The sequence below is a fragment of the Triturus cristatus genome, chromosome 5_1, assembly GCF_964204655.1.
Source record: "Triturus cristatus chromosome 5_1, aTriCri1.1, whole genome shotgun sequence".
Taxonomy (NCBI): Eukaryota; Metazoa; Chordata; class Amphibia; order Caudata; family Salamandridae; genus Triturus; species Triturus cristatus.
The window spans coordinates 706098157-706116920 of NC_140587.1; the positions used below are offsets into that span (position 1 = coordinate 706098157).

Consider the following 18764-nt stretch of genomic DNA (forward strand, 5'->3'; position numbering starts at 1 on the left):
CAGCAAGCAGGCAGAATCAACACGTCGGGCTGGTTTTTAGCACTGGTAGCTTGTTCCACGCTGTATAATCAGTACGAACAGCATCATGCCGCGTGCCAGAGGGTGCTGCTGCTCTGGTACCGCTCGAGTTGGTTTTCTACTCAAAGGGGAGATTTCTCACTGTGAATGGCTGCAACCTCCCACATTGAGGAAATCTCGCTGGGTGCCATCCTAGCAACTGAAAATCGCCCTAGGAGACGCCAATTCATGCTCGCCAACTTACTGTTGGTAAGCCATGTTTGAGAGAAAACTCCGCCACAGAGCACTTGGTGGAGTTTTGCCAGAACTCCATACTACAAGTGTAACGTATAGTGGGCAAAACTCAAAATACTCCGATGGCGGATAGAAATGTAACACCCATCCCTAGTTATGTCCTGATGGAGCATGTCAAAGAGATCCTCCATGAATGCCCTGGTTAGTAAGGGTTCCTCCCTCGCTGGTAAGGTTTTACACAGCAAGGATTCTCTGTTCTCCTTGCTGTCGGGGCTCCTCTTGCAGTGTGTTTTGGCTTTTTTTGAGGGCGCACTAGTGATTATGTCTCTTAGGAGCAAGTCCTTGTGCGTATTATGGGCTGCCATTGCTGTGGAGCTTGAGGCATGAATGGGTCGCCCAAGGAGCAGAGAGCGCAGTTCTTTTTGGTGAGGTATGCCTCAGGAGGGGGATATTGGCTGCCACCACAGTAGTCCCCCCAACAAGGACATAGCCAGCGATGGTAAATGACAGCTTAAGTTGTGTCAACAGCGGGGGGCCACTGTAGTCTCGTTTACACCTCCAGACCATAGCCGGCCTTTCCCCAGTGGAGGAGGGCAGAAGCTGGTGATCATCTTTCACTGGGCTGGGCGGCGGTCCGGGCAGCTATCTCTGACACAGGCCAGGCGGACTTGGCCCTCCCCATCAGGCCAATGTCTTGTGGCTAGGGGGTCCCTCTGGGCTTTGTAACATTGAAATTGCACCTTTTGCACCCAGGAAATAGGTGATGTACCAAAGTAATGGGTGGTGGGGCCCCCTCACCTCTCCCGAGGCTGGCTTGTCCAGGCAGAGGTGTCAGGCCTAGAGCTGTGGCCTGCTGTGCGGGTGCGACAGTCCTTGCAGGTCCTCCTTCCTCCTGTACGAGTGGCCCGTGCTACCGCTGCCACCTGCGTCGCCCACATCTTGTTCCTGGTGGGAAAGTTGCTGCTTCTGGGCAGTCGGGAACCTCTGCAGCTCCCCCACCTGCCTGGTATTGCCAACTGTGGGCTGCCCTGGCCGCTCCCCACGAGGCAGCAGTAAGCAACCGGCGAGGTTGTGGTACCAGCACTGTCTGAGCTGCTCTGCGAGTGCTGTGAACACCGGCGATGGTGGAACATCTCCCTGTGAACAGAAGGTGCCCGGTTGGACAGGCACTTCGTGAACAGAACAAGGAGGCTGGGCACGGAGTGGAGTTGAAGCATTCCTACTTCATCTCCATCTTGACGACACCCGAATCATCTATACTATATTGATCCTGATCCCATCATCATGTATTGTTAAACCCATTTTCCCGGATCTTCTCATTTAGAAAATACACCATGTTGGCAGGACAAGATTCCTAGCTATCATGAAACTGTGCGTCTGGCTTTGCAGCCCTTCATAAAGCGATGTCATCCCAGCAATGCAATGCTGAGCCAGGCTAGGCATGGCTACGTGTGGGTGGGATTCCCTTTACATATTGCACCCTCATAGTTTTAAACATTGAGGATTAGTTTCTGATCCGGCTCCATGGCAGTGCCAGGTTTCGAGAAGGCTTTAATTGACAGAAGCTTCCTCCCTGGAATCTCCTTTACCTTTCACCACCTAAAAGTGTACCTGTTCTCCATTGTGCCACCTTCACCCATGCTTTTCATGTCATATGTTCTCAACTTCTGACAGACAAATAGGAGTAAATCAGCCAGATTCCAAAAAGAACTTCTTGACACATATATTTTACTTTTACAAATGCTCAGTGAGGCTCTATTGTCCCATGTCATTGCACAGGGACCTGATCAGTGTGAAGGAATATGATTTTTACTAAAAGTGTTGGTAAGGTTTTGATGCATCATCAACAATTATTACTGTACCTCAAGCAATAAGTAAATAATAAAATTAATCATATGTCATTTGGAATGTCCAGTGAAACAATGGATTGCTTTATATGGTTCAGTGGCTTATAGACTATATTTGCTAAATTGTTGTCGAATTCTAATTTGATTGTTATCTCAATGCAGGCTTTCATATGTTAGCAGCGATGCATTTGATGACAGTGTTCTTTCTGAATCTTCTAAGGAGCTACACGTTGTTGGTGTTGGACTTATTGAACCAGGTAGGGGGATTTACAATTGGGTTATTGTATTTATTAATAACAACAACCTGTGGGTGCTCAAAAAATTACGGTGCTAGATCTAAATATGTGGATAAGAAGGCATATAAATGTAAAAGGTGGGACTTCCACGGTGCACTTACTCTCTTGTAACTACTTCTCCAGCAATATGTAAGCCAAAACAAAGTGGACAGCTTTAGGTTATTTTAATGCAGATTCTTTAATATTTAACAATAACCATATTTCTTGGAGCGGTGCCTCTTCAAATACCAGGCTACTTACAGGAGGCAAATGCAGGCGCTGGCCTTTACTGGAAGGGATCATACAAAATCGTTTCAATGGAAGTGCAGCACACAAGACATTTAAAATATTCAGTGCTGTTTGAAAATGCTTTTGGATCTCCTTTCTTTTATTTATTTTTGGTCTCCTAATGTGTTGGTAGAGGATTATTGAAATTGAAATGTTCATGTTTCGCCCTGAGAACAAGGCTTCATCAAGGCTCTAACATAACTATGCAGAAAATATATTGAAATGATATCTCTTGTTCACAACAACATTAAATTAATAAAGCACAGCCAAATGTTTCTGAGAGATTGATAGAGAGTGCAGACAAAAGTGAAATAGTGAAAAACCAGCTTTTTCAGGTAGGACCAGCTTATTAGTATGTTGGTGCGCTTGGTCTTTTCCATAGAAGAATAGTCCCCTGTATAATGGATTACATTTCTGCAGCATGTTGCCGTGACAATATGCTGCTAGCCCAATGTTTTGATGTACAATTTAATAAAGGCTGTCTACTTCAGTGGTAGTTGTCAGGGGCCCTGGCAGCAGTCGGGGAGCAGCCAGAAATTGGCATGATTGGACTCTCAGCAAAGTAGTCCGTGGAAAGGGGCTCTTGGCCCAAGGAAAAGGCTAGCAACCATGCCATTTTGTCCTAGATTAGTAGTTTTCATGGGTCTTTAGTTTGAAACTGGCCAGTTGCTTCCTTGTTTTTAGTTGACCAGGTCATCACATGACCAGGGGCAGCTACTCAACACAGCAGAGGTTTACCAGTTGGAACTGGTAAATTGGAATTAATGGGTAGGTTACAACTGCAAAACTGTCATACCACAAGACCTAGGAGAACGATCGAAATAGTTTCTGTAGGAATTCCATCTTTTTGTTCTGTGTCCTTTCTTTTATTTTTATTTTTGAACTCTGATATCTGTTTTTATTATATGTGGAGCAGCTGGGGTCTGCTAATCAGTCTCCTACTCTGAATGCTCTGCCCTGAAATTAAAACATAATTTTGTGTTTAACTTACAATATTTTGCACTTTTGTAAGTCATCTGTAAATGTCTTCAAATATTGCCACTCCTGTGCAAAGTTTAAATTTGGGATGCACGCTTGAAGGAGAGATTTTCTCTGCTTGCATCTATAAAATTAGATAAAATAACAAGCAAACAAGCCCATGTTTCATGCCGCACGCATCTGTCCGTAACTACATTTGGCACGTTTGCTTTGAAAATACCCAAAATGAGTATAGTGATGCACAAAGTTCCATTCTGATTTTTTTATACAACACAGATCATCAAGTTTACACATCTGGAGGAGATTTTGTTAAGGATCTTTGGGTTAACCACTGTTGAAACACCTCAAGACACCTCAAAATCACTAATTCTGGGAAAGATTTTGTAGATACAACTTTGAAAACTCTATACATGAAAAGAAGGCTTAGTCCTGGAAAATTTTTTATTCTGCCATTTCAAAATGCACACACGCAAGCTGCAATGGTAGGCCTGAGACATGTTTAAAATGCTACTTAAGCGGGTAGCATTATCAGTGCTGCAGGTCACCTAGCAGCTTTTAATTTAAAGGCCCTGCGCACAGGCAGTGCCACTTTACTATGCACTTAGAGGTGAATGAAATATCCCAGTTGGTTATAAGACAATCTAGCATGTTTTAAGGAGAGAGCACAAGCGCTTTAGCACTGGTTAGCAGTGGTAAAGTGTGCAGAATCCTAAGGCCAGCAACAACAAAGTCATCAAAACCAGAAGGTCTGAAGGCAAAAATGTAGGGGAAAACAACGCCAAGGATGCCATGTCTCACACTTATGTTTTATAAGTTATTATATTACTTGCTTGAAGGTTAGCAAAGAACTGTTCTTGCCTAAGCACAAATACCTAGCTCAAATGCCTCACTGTATATCCTTCTTTGGGGGCACTGGCAGGAAGACAGTATTAACCCAAGACTAAGCATTCTTTAAACTGTAATTTTTTTTTCCCCAATCAACATGATTTTAGTGGGCAGAATATGGAAGTACTATTCCCAGGCCAGGTTAACAACTGTTGCCTTTCGAAGATTTGTATTTCATAGTGCCTGACGATTTTAATAGCATCTGTTTGATGATTATATATATTAAGGGCTGATTTAGAGTTTGGACATAGAGGGTACTCTATCGCAATGGCAATGGAGTACCGTCTTCACCAAACTGAATGTCTACCTGCCTGATGTACAGGCAGACAGACCTTAAATATGTCAGTGATGGAGACTGCTCTGTCTCCGTCGCTGACATACTTATCCAACAGACCGATAGAGTAAGGGACATCAGAGGTTTGGACATTCAACCGCCCGCCCAATTTATAGGAGGCAGTCGAATGGCCAGTTTTCACTGTCCATCACCTCTGAGTTGAACCTTGTGAGGAAGGTTAGTAATAACTGCAAAATGACCCCTGTAACATGGGTGACAACTCCATACTGTGGGAGACATTAGTTTTTGCATTTTCAAAAACAAAATCCTGCTTTAGGATTTTGTTTTTTAAAATACAAAAACATGTTAAAAGTTTGATGGACAGTAAAGTAATGTTGAAGTAGCTGTCTGTCAAACTTTTAATAGATTGTCAGTGTTAGACCTTGCTTCCTTGGCTTGGTTTCCCCTGACTTTTTGCCTTTTGGCCTCCTGTTTTGATGACTTCATATTTGCTGGCTTTAGGATTCTAGGCACTTTACCACTGCTGACCTGTGCTAAAGTGCACATTGGCTAACCTTACTTTCCAGGTCCATACCTTACCTTTTATTACATATAAGACACCCCTAAGGTAGACCCTAGACAGCCCTATGGGCAGGGTGCAGTGTGTTTAAAAGGAGGACAAGTACATCAGAGTTTTACAGGTCCTAGTAGTGAAAACCTATCAAATTAATTCTTCACTACTACAAGGCCTATCTCTCCCATAGGTTAACATTGGAGTTGCCTTAAATCATCTTTTAAGTGGAACTTCCAATTGGGAACATATAGAGTATTGGAGTTTGGTGTCTCTGGACTTACAATTTAAAATCACAACTTATGGTGAAGTCAGATTTTAAATTTCAAGTCTGAAAAAGCCACTTTTAGAAAATTGGCATTTTCTTACTTAGCCATTCTATGTCTCTGCCTGTCTCTGAAAACATGTCTGAACTGGGTGACTGCTGGGCTTTGTGAATTCTCTCTAGACAGTCACACACAAAGGAAGCTGGGGTGTGGCATTTGCATCCTGATGGCCCATCACCCAGCTGATGGGCCTTCCTGAGGTAGATTGGGAGGGAGGAGCTGACACTGAATAGGGCTGTGGCTGTCCCCACACAAAGAGCTGCATACCCCTCTGTAGTGTTTCTGGAGCCAGGGCAGAAAAGGCTGGAACCTTGTGATCTTCAAAGGCCTCCTTGAAGTCTCCTCCACTTCAAAGGCACAACTTGGTATCTGTACTAGATCCATGACACCACCAAATCAGAACTTTGCTGGACCCAAGGACATTCTGCCAGGGAGAATAGCTGGTGTGCTGTAGGAGAGACTGACACTTTACTTTCTGCTTTGCTGTTCTGGCCTTCTGCCTGCTGCTTCTCGCCTGAGAGTGAAAAGGACTGGACCTGCTCTCTACATCCTTGCACCCAGGTTCTCTAAGGGCTTGCTGACTTACCTCTTGTTCTTGAAGTCTCAAGGCCACAAAGACTTTTGCTTCAGCTGCTGGACTCTGCCACCTGTGAGTCCTGCCCTGCTAAGAGGTGCCAATTTAGTCCTGGGCCTTGAAAGAGGGCTCTGCATCATCTTTCCTGCAAAAAACGACACAGTTATGACTTTGCACTAATCGGTACCGAAGCAGTGCCCTTCGACGCCGAAGCGGAGCCGATCCAATTGCATCCCTGCGTGGCTCGACGGCAACGTGGGTCTCGCCTGCGAGGTTGGATTCTAACACATTGCCGATACAACGGAATCCAAAGGAATCGAGTTTTCCATGATGATGCTTGTTCCATCCAAGGTACTTTTTCAGTGGGCCCTGCATGGGTCCTGAATCCGGCCTGTCCTCTATCATGGTAGGCCTGAAAACATTTGGATATTTACCCCAGTCCAGTCTGACCTCAAGTAAACGCTAAGCTATTGACTTATTACACTATTTTACAGTTTATTCTTTAAAAATTCATATTTCGAGTTCTACTTATTGGATTTTTGTTGTTTTGACCTTTTACTCAGATAAATATTCTCGATTTTCCTAAACTGGTGTGGTGTCTTTTGGGGTGTTTTCACTGTGTTACGGTAAATAAAGTGTGCACAAATACTTAACACATTGTCTTCTAAGTTAAACCTGACTGCTCTGTGCCAGAGGATGAGCGCAGGTTAATTTAGGTTGTGTATCTGACTTAGGATTGTGGTCCCTACTTGGACAAGGTGCATACCTCTGCTAACTAGAGACCCAATTTGTAACAGTCAGGAACTGCCATGATAGTGATTCCTGCCAATGTTACGAGATGTCCGCTGGAACTGCGTACATCTCTGAATTTGGAGTACGGTAACGCCATCCGAAAGACATTACTCTCTTGGCCTGATGGAGAAATTACCATACTCTGAAGCCTAAATCAGCCCCTAAATGTTCACCTTATCTGAAAAGAAGATCCATTATTTTTGGGATCAGTATCTCTTCATCCAATTATGTCCTCTTAATGGCTATACCATTACTGGAGGTATACATTTGACTCTTAGGCATCACTTCTTTACCCTCATCCCTCAGTCACGTCTTCCATGAATTGGACAAGATGTGGGGCCCCAAAGCCTTGATCACTTATTAAATTGTATCAATTATATGTGAGATTATACATTTTGGTGGTTTATAAGTGCACGCCATAGACTATGGGTAGGGACCCATCCTATAAATGAGTAAACAGATAATAATGAAATGCTAACACCTAAAGTACAATAATTATATTGTGCTATTACAGATAGATAATCTTGATATCCATAGCTGAGATTACATATGAGGCACACTTGATTGGTTATGTCCTAGAGCTTTATTTTCTTTGTGAGCTTTGGTGTGTTTACAATCAGTAAAAACAACAATTGATGGACAGAATTCAGAACAATGTCATACACTCACCCCAGTACAGAGATCTGGGCCTAAATCCATCGTTTTGCTCACCATGCCATTCCAGTTTGAACCCAGCCATGTGCAAATCAGTCTTGACCCTGTGCCTCATGGGGACAGTCCAGCCCGAACTGCCAAGCCAGGTTCTCCCTGGACTGGAACCAAGCATCCTAGGACCAGTTTCGGGGTTTCACCCCTCTTCAGCCAGGATAGCTTGATTCCAGTGGCATGGAGAGCACAGGACTCACGTCTGAGCATACCCGTCCCACTCGGGGTGACAAATGCAAAAACAACAATTGATGGACAGAATGCAGAACAATGTCATACAATCACCCCAGTACAGAGATCTGGGCCTAAATCCATCGTTTTTTTGCTCACCATGCCATTCCAGTTTGAACCCAGCCATATGCAAATCAGTCTTGACCCTGTGCCTCATGGAAACAGTCCAGCCCGAACTGCCAAGCCAGGTTCTCCCTGGACTAGAAGGAAGCATCCTAGGACCGGTTTCGGGGTTTCACCCCTCTTCAGCCAGAATAGCTTGATTCCAGTGGCATGGAGAGCACGGGGCTCATGTCTAAGCATACCTGTGCCACTCGGGGTGACAAATGCAAAAACAACAATTGATGGACAGAATGCAGAACAATGTCATACACTCACCCCAGTACAGAGATCTGGGCCTAAATCCATCGTTTTTTTGCTCACCATGCCATTCCAGAACCCAGCCATATGCAAATCAGTCTTAACCCTGTGCCTCATGGGAACAGTCCAGCCCAAACTGCCAAGCCAGGTTCTCCCTGATTTGCATATGGCCATGTCTGAACTGGGGTGGCATGGTGAGCAAAATAACGATGGATTAAACCCAGATTTGTGACTTGGGGTGAATGTTTTGCCAATGTGCAACATTCCGTCCATCATCTTGTGTGTTTTGCTGTTCGCCCTATGTGGGAAGGGTATGCCCAGACGTGGGTCCCGTGCTCACTACACCACTAGAGTCAAGCTATCCTGGCTAAAGAGGGGTGAAACCGGTCCTAGGATGCTTGATTCTGGTCCAGGGAAGACATGGCTTGGCAGTTCGGGCTGGACTGTTCCCATGAGGCACAGGGTCAAGACTGATTTGCATATGGCCATGTCTGAACTGGGGTGGCGTGGTGAGCAAAATAACAATGGATTAAACCCAGATCTGTGACTGGGGTGCATGTTTTGCCAATGTGCAACATTCCGTCCATCATCTTGTGTGTTTTGCTGTTCACATATGTTGGAAGGGTATGCCCAGACATGGGTCCCGTGATCACTAAGCCACTAGAGTCAAGCTATCCAGGCTGAAGAGGGGTGAAACCCCGAAACCGGTCCTAGGTTGCTTGATTCTGGTCCAGGGAAGACATGGCTTGGCAGTTCGGGCTGGACTGTTCCCATGAGGCACAGGGTCATGACTGATTTGCATATGGCCATGTCTGAACTGGGGTGGCGTGGGGAGCAAAATAACGATGGATTAAACCCAGATCTATGACTGGGGGTGAATGTTTTGCCAATGTGCAACATTCCGTACATCATCTTGTGTGTTTTGGTGTTTACAATCAGTAACAGAGAATGACAGCCATCACATTTTGCCTTTTTGTGGCACGTAGGCCTGGTCTTTCTCAAGGCTATGAAACTACATGAACAGTCTGAATAAAGGGATTGTATTATTTGTAGCAATGTTGAACACTTTTGACCTTATTAAGCCCCATCATGATTCAGGTTTGTCCAAGAGGGCGCTCTGAAAAATCACTTGTGGTGCAAAGTCAACACAAGTGTGGTATTCTATTTAGACGCAAAATCATGCAGCACAGAGAGAACATGTGGTAGTGGCGTGTCACATTATTTTTTTAAAGTATACATCAGAATAACATCACATTCGGTTGACAGCACATTGAGATGCAAATTCACCCTTAGTACACCATCATCGTTACTGTGGAAAGCAGTTAGGAGCAAAAACCACACTTATGTGTAAAATCCCTTTTAGGTGAAAAATAACTTTTAGGTAAAAAAATCACACTTGATGCCAAGTTGTCAAGCTCTGGCCAAAGATCCTGACAATCTCTGCCATCTCTTAGCCTCTCCAGAGGTGTAGAGAACTCAGATCCTTCATAAAAGGAAGAAGAGGAAAGCGTGGTAAGAGAAGACACAATGCAGGAGCACTTGCTGAAGTAAAGTGTTATTTGGAATGCTCAGTCTGTGCTGCTGTCTACTAGCAGGCTGGTGCACTGGTATGGTAAGTGTAGAGAAGTCAATGATCAAGCTGTTTGAAGTAATCTATTGGATAGTGGGATGTTTCTTCCTATGGCAGTGAGTATCGTAATCTGATCAGGGCGGAGAGAGGGTGATGACACCAGGCATCAACTGGGATACCAGCGGTGATCATCTTGACACCAAAAAGCAGGAAACTCCTTAAACAGCAGGAGCCAGATGTTCGCCAAACAACATATAAGCAACAAGACAAAAGCTCAAAAGGGATAATGGCAGTGTTGCACATTAAAGGGGGACCAGCAGGGAAAAAACAGAAAAGCTGATAGAACACAAGCTTGGGTGAACGAGCTGTGCAGGGGTGGAGAGCCAATACAACCATGAATCGTTGCCAGGCAAGCAGCCATGAGTGTCTTTAAATATGTGTTCTAACACCGGTGACCCGGAAGTGGAATTGTGAGCTAGGAAGCTCGTACCCTCATAGTCTTTAGTGACTGAGCCATTACTGAGTCTTTCAGAGCTTCCAATCTCCTCCCTGTCTGAATATGTTAATTCCATGATTTATGGCAAGTCCAGATTTAACTGAATGATTACAAGGGTATGCAGCATTGTGGTATCCCAATTAAGAGTAACATTATATTTTCATGCAAAATCATGTAACTGTGCAAATTCACTATGGTACAACATTGATAAGAAGTTTGGAATCCATTTTAGGAGGGAAATCACATTTAGAAGACACATTTAGGTGCAACATCACCATTATTGCAGCATAAACAGACAGTAGAAACACTTTTAGTAAGCCAAATGTAGTGTATGGATGCTTTGCTTCAACATCCTTGCATTGCAGTTGAAAGTACTATTAAGGCAGGTGGATGGTGCGATTGAAATCCTCCTCAACTCTGAACGAAAATGTGGATTACACCATGTTCAAGTAGTGGTTGAAGGGACCTGGCTGACCCAAACTAACCACTGTCTGAAGGGAGTGTTGACAACACGAGCTCTGGCAAACCTGACAAGGTTGTCAAAAAAGTTCCTTGGGTTGGTATACTGTAATGTATATACTCATCCTGCTCACAATAGTTTGACTTCAGCAGAACAAAAAGAACGCCTTGTAGATCAATCCACCTTTAATGGGGATGAAGGGGACAGAGGGTTGTGGTATTGAGTATTGCTTTTACTGTGTCACTGTAAATTGTATCTTAATGTTTTCACTATCAAATTGGGCGGTCATATACTAAAACTAATCGATGAATGGGTTATTTCATTTACTGTTTATCATTCGCTCTTTACATTCTGGTGCAATATGTTGACAATGTGTTAAGACTTCAGCAGAACCGAGTTCCTCAAGTATGAGACGGAAGATGTGGTATCGGAGGTCATCAGATTAATTTGGCGGCTAGAAGCCGACCGCCAGGAAGCCGAAGAGGCTTTGATGCAAGAGAGGCAGCGGAAGAAAATTCTGTATGTGAAGATTGACACTATATCTCTCTGGAGGATTCAGCATCTTGGTCCTGCTGTCCAAAAAGGTAATTTGGGAGAGTGATCATAATGCTGATCATAGACATGCAGGGAATAAAGGCTCTATGTAGCAGGGGCTTTTGTAAACAATCCATGTATAATATTCAACTCTGTTTCTATGAACTCAAGTGAGAGTGAGGTTGCATGAATGCATTTACCGCCTGGCCCTAATATGAACTCTGCATCAGTATGTAATACGCACAGTGCTATGCATTAGCCCCTCTACCAGATGGCATTAATGCATACGTTTGAGTGCAATCATAGAAAAAACACATTTTCTCTGGTTTGCTTATAGCTTATGCCTTGTTTGATGAATCAGCTGGAAACCTTCCAAAAATAAAGTTTCATATAAGACTGGTCTTAGAAAGTGGTCCTAAACTTTAATTTCCTTTGAAATCCCCCCAGGGAATTATTAATAAGTAAGGATACAATGACAGTTGCACAGTTGGTACCAGAGCAGGTAATTGATTGAAGGGCGTGACCTAGTGCAACGACATGTGAAGAGTGCCAAAGACCATGCACAACAGGCAGTGATAGCGGTGGGTCTGGGTGTAGTGCATGGCCAAAGTCCACATCCTGGGCCTAGTCACAACCCGGATGTCCGTTCCCCTGAGCCCTTTTTAAACGCTGGCTGCTCAGGGCACACACCGAACACCGAACCGAACAGAACACTCGCAGTAGGCATTAGCCACGACTTGAGGTAAGCGCTGCTACGAACCCCATACTACCGTCCTGATTTACCCTCAGCCATGCGCTAAGGAAATCTCTTTTTCTTTTTGATCCCCTTCCCCTTAGAATCCCTCGGTATTTTACCTTTTACTTCGTTGAGATTACTCATTACAGAAACACCCGGTAAGCTCCATTCTGACTACATTATGCTACTACTGTGAAAATGCTTTATTATTTTGACTATCCCACATATATAGTTAATTGCGCCTTAACTGTCACGAGCACATTCATTCCATTCTTTTCACTACCACGCCACTCGGATAGCAACACGCCAATCTCTGTTTCGAGACCGTTTTGCCGTGATGCCGACCTCAGCTGGAATCACCACCACTGTAAATATTTTCACGCATGAAGCGTTCATGAGCACTTTATCACCGATTATCATTATCGTTTTACACAAACCCTGACAGCACTACGTTGGATCCTTAAATTGAGATCACGCCTGCCATCTGATATACCGAAGGATGGAACCACTACCACCTTTCTTATCACGCATGATACCGCTTATCAACTACGATAGTCGCCTCTACACGACCGCAGATCACCTCAACATGCCAAACGAGCTAGTCACTTAACTTTTCGACCACCAAGATATCGCCTGATCTACACTGCGTGTTCGACAGCCAGATCTATATCTAATACTAATTGTGACTTTTTCTCTCATGGAAACAAATACAAACTCATCACCCTGCTGCCCCTGATACGGAATTACTTCTGTAAATATACATCTTTTTCTATTTCACATTCCTGTTGAAATGATAATTGCCTCACAAATATTGTTTTCTTGTATGCACTGTTATTACCGTTACCTTGCCCTTATCTTCCATTACTTGTCGAACTTCATACTCTCTCCGTCTCGCTTACGTGGACTACAATCGAATCACCCTATAACTCGTAATAACCACGCGCACAATTTCCTTTTATGGCCTTTTTTGAAAATTCTATTGTAAAAAACAATGTCTTTCTTCATATTTAAAAATGACCATGGCCTACGCACACCTTCATATTACCTGTATGGTCGGCTGTAATTCTGTACTGTACATTATCCTGTTCTCTTTTCTTTTAAACATGTACATATGATATAATCATTATTTTTCATTCAACAAATGATATGTGCTTTATATATTTAAACTTTTACATACCGTGTCCAACTGAATTTCCTTCACTAACCCCCACTTGACGATTACGTTACAACCTTTCTCATCTTGAATGCACTGCTTATGTCCTCACTAACTCTCCGATATCAACTATATGTCCTCTGTCCTGTAACATCTATCACTCTTTTCATCCACTTTCTCTCTTCTCCTCTCTTTCTTCCCTTTCCTCTCTCCTCCTGACACAATTCAAACCCCGACCCACCTGTTTTTCCTCACTCTCTTGCTACATACTCACATATCTCACTGCATATATTTTTTCAATTGCTCTATTAACCCTAACTGTACAGCCCTGAAGAAGCCCCAGGCCGATAGGCCATGTAGGGGGCGAAACACGTGTTGGCTGTGCCACCTCTTTCTCCATCCTTCATACCCACTCCAATGTAGAGAGTGCAAATAAATGATTACTCACCTTTGGATCAATCTGTATTGAATTTGGAATTTTTTCCTCCAAGCATAAGAAATATAAACCTCGCCTGGACAAACCTTCAGAACTCTGCTCAAATTATGGGGATAGGGGTCTCCCCCTGTCATCGGGCAAGAACCAGCACCATTATGACATACGCTTAATACCCGGCGAGTAAGGGATCGGGACCTTTCTCCCCTTTTCTTGAAGAAACCTTGCAACTGGAGTTGTGAGCCTGGAGGCATTGCATAAGTGCCCAGTATACCAGCTAAGGGTGGGGCATTTGCTGCAAGGTGTCAGATGAAAGCATCTCCCCACTACCTGCCCAGAGCATGGCAAGTAAGTACTGTGCCTAGGGAGAATCCTTGCAGGAGCCATTGTGCATTGGACAGTGGGCTGCTGGAGGTGGGGCACTTGGTACAGGGTGTACCTGACCTACACTGTAAGCCTATTGGAGACCATGCACAGTGGACTCTGAAGAAAGGCGTAAAGGTAATAGAGAGTGGCCAACTGCCGCACCTTGCACCAAAGTCCTAGTTGTCTATGGACTTTGTCTGTGCATACCAGGGTGGAAATGTAATTCTTGTTGCACGTGAGCATTAGAGTACCGCAGCCTGAATAGCTCTGGGGAAAGGGGGTGTAGACAGAAGGGCATACTTACAAAAAGTTGGCATAGGGAAGCGCCACAAACCTTTTTGCTGTGCTGACCTAAACTAATTTGAAAGGGCAGGAATGCACCGTATTTACGAGATACAGTGCATTCCTGTCCTTTGAGGCAGCGCCGGCGCAAAATTTGGTGCCTAGTGCCAACGCAGGCACCCTTGCACCAAGGTGCAAGCGTATCTGCATTGCTGGCAGGATTGTTTTTGTGCAGAAAAGGGCACCTTCCTGGGCAAAAACCATCCTAAGAGGCGTTTTCGTCTTTCCAAGTGTGATGCAGAATGCAACACGCATGGAAAGAGGAAAAAAGAGGAGAAATGAAAACATTTCTCCTCGTTATGTCTGCTTTGGGGAGGCGTAAAGTTTTGGCGCTGCCCCCGGTTTGTCCTTTCTGAGGCAGTGTCAAAATCCATGGATGTTGTGTGGGAACACTCACCGCAACGCCCATGGAACCCTTCCTTGATGCAGAGTAAGGCAACGCAGCTCTTCTCCGGCAGCAGGAAGCACACAGCCTCCCAGAGTCCCATAGCCAATCACAACGCTGCCTTACAACAGCATTGTGATTGGTCAGGGCGCCGTGGTTCAGTGCTCAGAGAGGGCGTGGGAGGCTGTGCATGTTCTCCACCAGGCTGTGCAATACAGCCTGGTGAAGAACATGCTAAGTGCGCATGCCTGGTTGGCCGGCCCAAGACGGTCAGCCAAACTGTCATGCACACTTAGAAAGTGCCTACCACTCATCTCCAGTGGTTAATTTGTAAAATAAATAGTGCAGGGGCTCTCCTCGGGAGGCAGCGCTAACAGGAGAAATGTGCTGGTGCAAACTGCCTCCTGACTAGAGCCCTGGCACTTATTATTCTGGGGAGGACTCTACCTAATGGCTAAAGCTGCCGATTTCGGAGTTGGGGAATCCAGGTTCGAGTCTCGACAAACCGCAACATTCTGTGATTCTGTGGAAAATCATGTGCCTTCCAAACAAGTGTGTCCTTAACTGGTGCTATAAGCACCGGTGCTGAGGATTAGGTGCCGGTGCTGAGCACCGGAAAGCACCTGCTCAAATTAAGCACTGCTCATCTCCCAGCTCTGAACGCCCCAGCCCCACCCACCCCACTTGCTAACCAACTGAGCCAGTGCAGTAAAATAAAATTATAATGCGTTATCATTTTATTTTTCCCTTATGAACATCTTCAGTGAGCAGAGAGGGGGGCCTGCATTCACATTTTTTCTTCCTCTCACTGCAGCATACAGCTTGGGGCAATGGGTCAGCCCACTTGATGCACTGCTAACTTCATGTGAATGCTGACATTCTGCCCTTTCACAAGCAGTACATCCACACATAAAGTAGTTCTCTTAATGGACATCAGCCGCGGCCCATGGAGGGAGTTCCGTGGGGCGGAAAGGCGGGGCGGGGGAGGGGCAGGGTGGGGGGTACTAAAAACCGGAATATGGATAATTGGAGGTAAGTAAACAATTAAATAAATAAAACGAATTTCGTAGCGCGCTGCATCACATTTTGCGATGCAGGTTGCGCAACGAAATTCGTTTTATTTATTTAATTGTTTACTTACCTCCAATTATCCATATTCCGGTTTTTAGTACCCCCCACTCTGCCCCTCCCCCGCCCCACCTTTCCGCCCCACGGAACTCCCTCCACGGGCCGCGGCTGATGGACATGCATGCTTTTTGAGACCAATAATATTTTTCCTTTGAGCCACGTTTTTTTTTAGCTTGACGAGCTTACCATTAGCTATTTAGAAAACCATCACGAAAAAAACAAAAATTGCCAAAGCCTAAGGCTGGAAGCCAACACTAGACCTATTGGCTTTGCCAATGTCTGTTTTATTAATCAAATACGCTCTAGTACACTGTTAATTTATCTTTTCGTTGGAACGTCGTACTGACTACAGTGAAATATGACAATTGAATGCATTTTATGTTTAAATAAATATCTGTTTATTGATTAAACAGTCCTTAGGAAAGGGCCTAAGAAGATGCTAAAATAAACTTGTTACTAGTTTGCTGTCCAAATTAGATGCTAGTTTAAGCCGACGAGGAAGATTCTTGTCAAATTTGAGGGCATCGTCACCATGGCTTGTTAATGTACCGGAAATGTTTATTTCGCTTTTATTTTTAATGATTCCGGGCATTTGGTGCTTCCAAATCAATGTGCACAAGTATGTCTGGAACTGTAAATGCTTTGTGCCAGTCGTGAACTTTCCACTGATCTGCTGACGTACTTCTTTTTGCACGTATGACAGAGCACGAGGCCTGTGTGAGGGATATCTCTGAACTGCAGTGGCACGTTTCCTCTAAAAAGCAAGAGCTCCAGAAGGCACTGGCAGAAGCCCAGAAGTTAGAGGCAGCCAATGCAAAGCTGCTCGAAGACCTGGACTTTCTGGAGAAACACTGCCCCCTGCTGGAGGAAAAGCTGCATCTGGAAAACCAAGCGACGGCTACTATAAAGCGGATCCAGGCTGAGGTATTCATTCGCCTTGTATCGCTAAATGGTAAACATAATCAGTGTATTGACATACATGTCAATATACCCGATTCCGCCGGGAAACTCCAGATTTTTTAAGCCTTTATTTTTGTTTGTCTCCCTCCTGAAATTGCCTCTATTTCAATAGAAGGAAATGGGGGGAAATACATTATCCCGATTTTTTGTTGTTTATAGAATCTCCCTCCTCTAAAATGTTGGCATCTATGTATTGAAAAAAGCCATCCAGAAAATCCCCCCCCCAACCTCGCTGCGTATGCTCGTATCACCAGAGTTTACTTGTAAAAGAATACCTTGCAACCATTTCTGTTAAATATTTGAATTATACTCAGTTTGCATAGCGGTGGACCTTGTGTGACCCCCTCCATTCAGTGGCTTATGGCGGACTGTCCATCTCTAATAAAACCGGGCTCTGAAGACTGACCGCGGGGGCAAAACTGTTACGAAATTGCACATGCACAGCTTGAGTTCTGTTCTTTGGGTCATATTATCAAGGACGGCGTTAAAATTATTGCCGGTTTAGTGGCAGAAAACTGCGATAATGGGCTTGATAATATGCCCTGGAGAATTCCAATAGAAGCCCATGTTCACACCAGAACATGGACTTCTATCGGAATTCTCAAGGGCATATTATCAAGCCCATTATTGCTGCTTTAGTGGCAGTTTTCTGCCGCTAAACCAGCGATAATTTTTAACGCCGTCCTTGATAATATGCCCCTTTGGGGCATATCAGCAAGGGCCGGCGATAATTATCGCTCAGCGCGCTTAGCATGAGGATAATTATCGCCGGCTACGGCTGGATTTCATCGCTGAGATAGAGTGCTATCAGCAACGCTTATATCAAAAGTGATACAATTTCAAGCGCAAGCTGTCAAATGTGCAATTATCGCTGGAAATCCAGCGATATTCGCACAACGTTTGGCGATAGCTTGATGATAGGGCAGGGCAGACTTAGCCATTATATCCACCTTCCATTGGATATAATGGGTAAGTCAGACTGAAAGCAGGTGTAAGGAAAGTAGCGATAACCACGGTTAGCACTACTTTTCTTATCGCTACGCAGGTTAGCGATCAGCTTGCAGATAGGAGAAATGTCTGTTAGCGACATTTCTCACATTATTTTGAGGAGGAACGCCCACTTTGCATCTCATTAGAGATGCAAAGCTGGGCGTTAAGGGAAAGGGCGCTAAGGCATGGATTCACGCGATAGCGTGAGCTTGCTGATAGTGCGATAAAATTATCGCCGCTTTTCGCCCGAAAATGGATGCTAAAGCGGCGATAATTTTATCTCCGACCCTTGCTGATATGCCCCTTAGTGCCTTTCAGATGATAATCGGTATTTTAAAAAAAAGTCCCTTCAAAATCGTTTTTGTTATATATTTTTATGCGTTTGAAGTGTTTTTTATTAAAATCATTAAACGTACAGAGCAAAGAAGAGCAAGAAACTGGTATACAATTGCTAAATGTAGATTATAAAGAGTCAGGCTAACTGGTCACCAGAAGGGTTTAAGCCAGCCAGTGGCTGACGGAGGATCCAATAACACAGCGTGACAGACCTACGCTGGGATACAGCTCCAGTGAAAGTCAGCAGCATGAAGAATGACGTTGGTCCTAATTAAGAGTCTGGCGGACCAAGGACTGCCAGACTCGTGGTGGCGCTGTGATGGCGGTCCAGCCACCTCCGCACCGGCCGTCTGACCGCCCCATTACAACTTGGGTGGTCGGACTGCCCTGGGACCGCCGCCAGGGAACTGCCATTCTCTGGCGGTAGCACACCAGTCAGAGGCCACAATATGCTTTGCAGGACTGCCTTGGTCAATGCCAGGCATATTACGAGTTTCCTCTCTGGCAGGGCTTTCAT

General features: G+C 44.6%; 1 protein-coding gene across 1 annotated transcript in view; it reads left to right on the forward strand.

Annotated features, from left to right (window-relative positions):
• The window catches only part of CCDC178 (coiled-coil domain containing 178), a 1033935-nt gene that overhangs the window by 128975 nt on the left and 886196 nt on the right, over positions 1-18764 (forward strand). The window contains exons 6-8 of the mRNA XM_085605687.1: positions 2262-2356; positions 11265-11468; positions 16665-16885. Coding sequence (XP_085461813.1) covers positions 2262-2356; positions 11265-11468; positions 16665-16885 — 520 coding nt within the window. The remainder of the gene's footprint in view (positions 1-2261; positions 2357-11264; positions 11469-16664; positions 16886-18764) is intronic.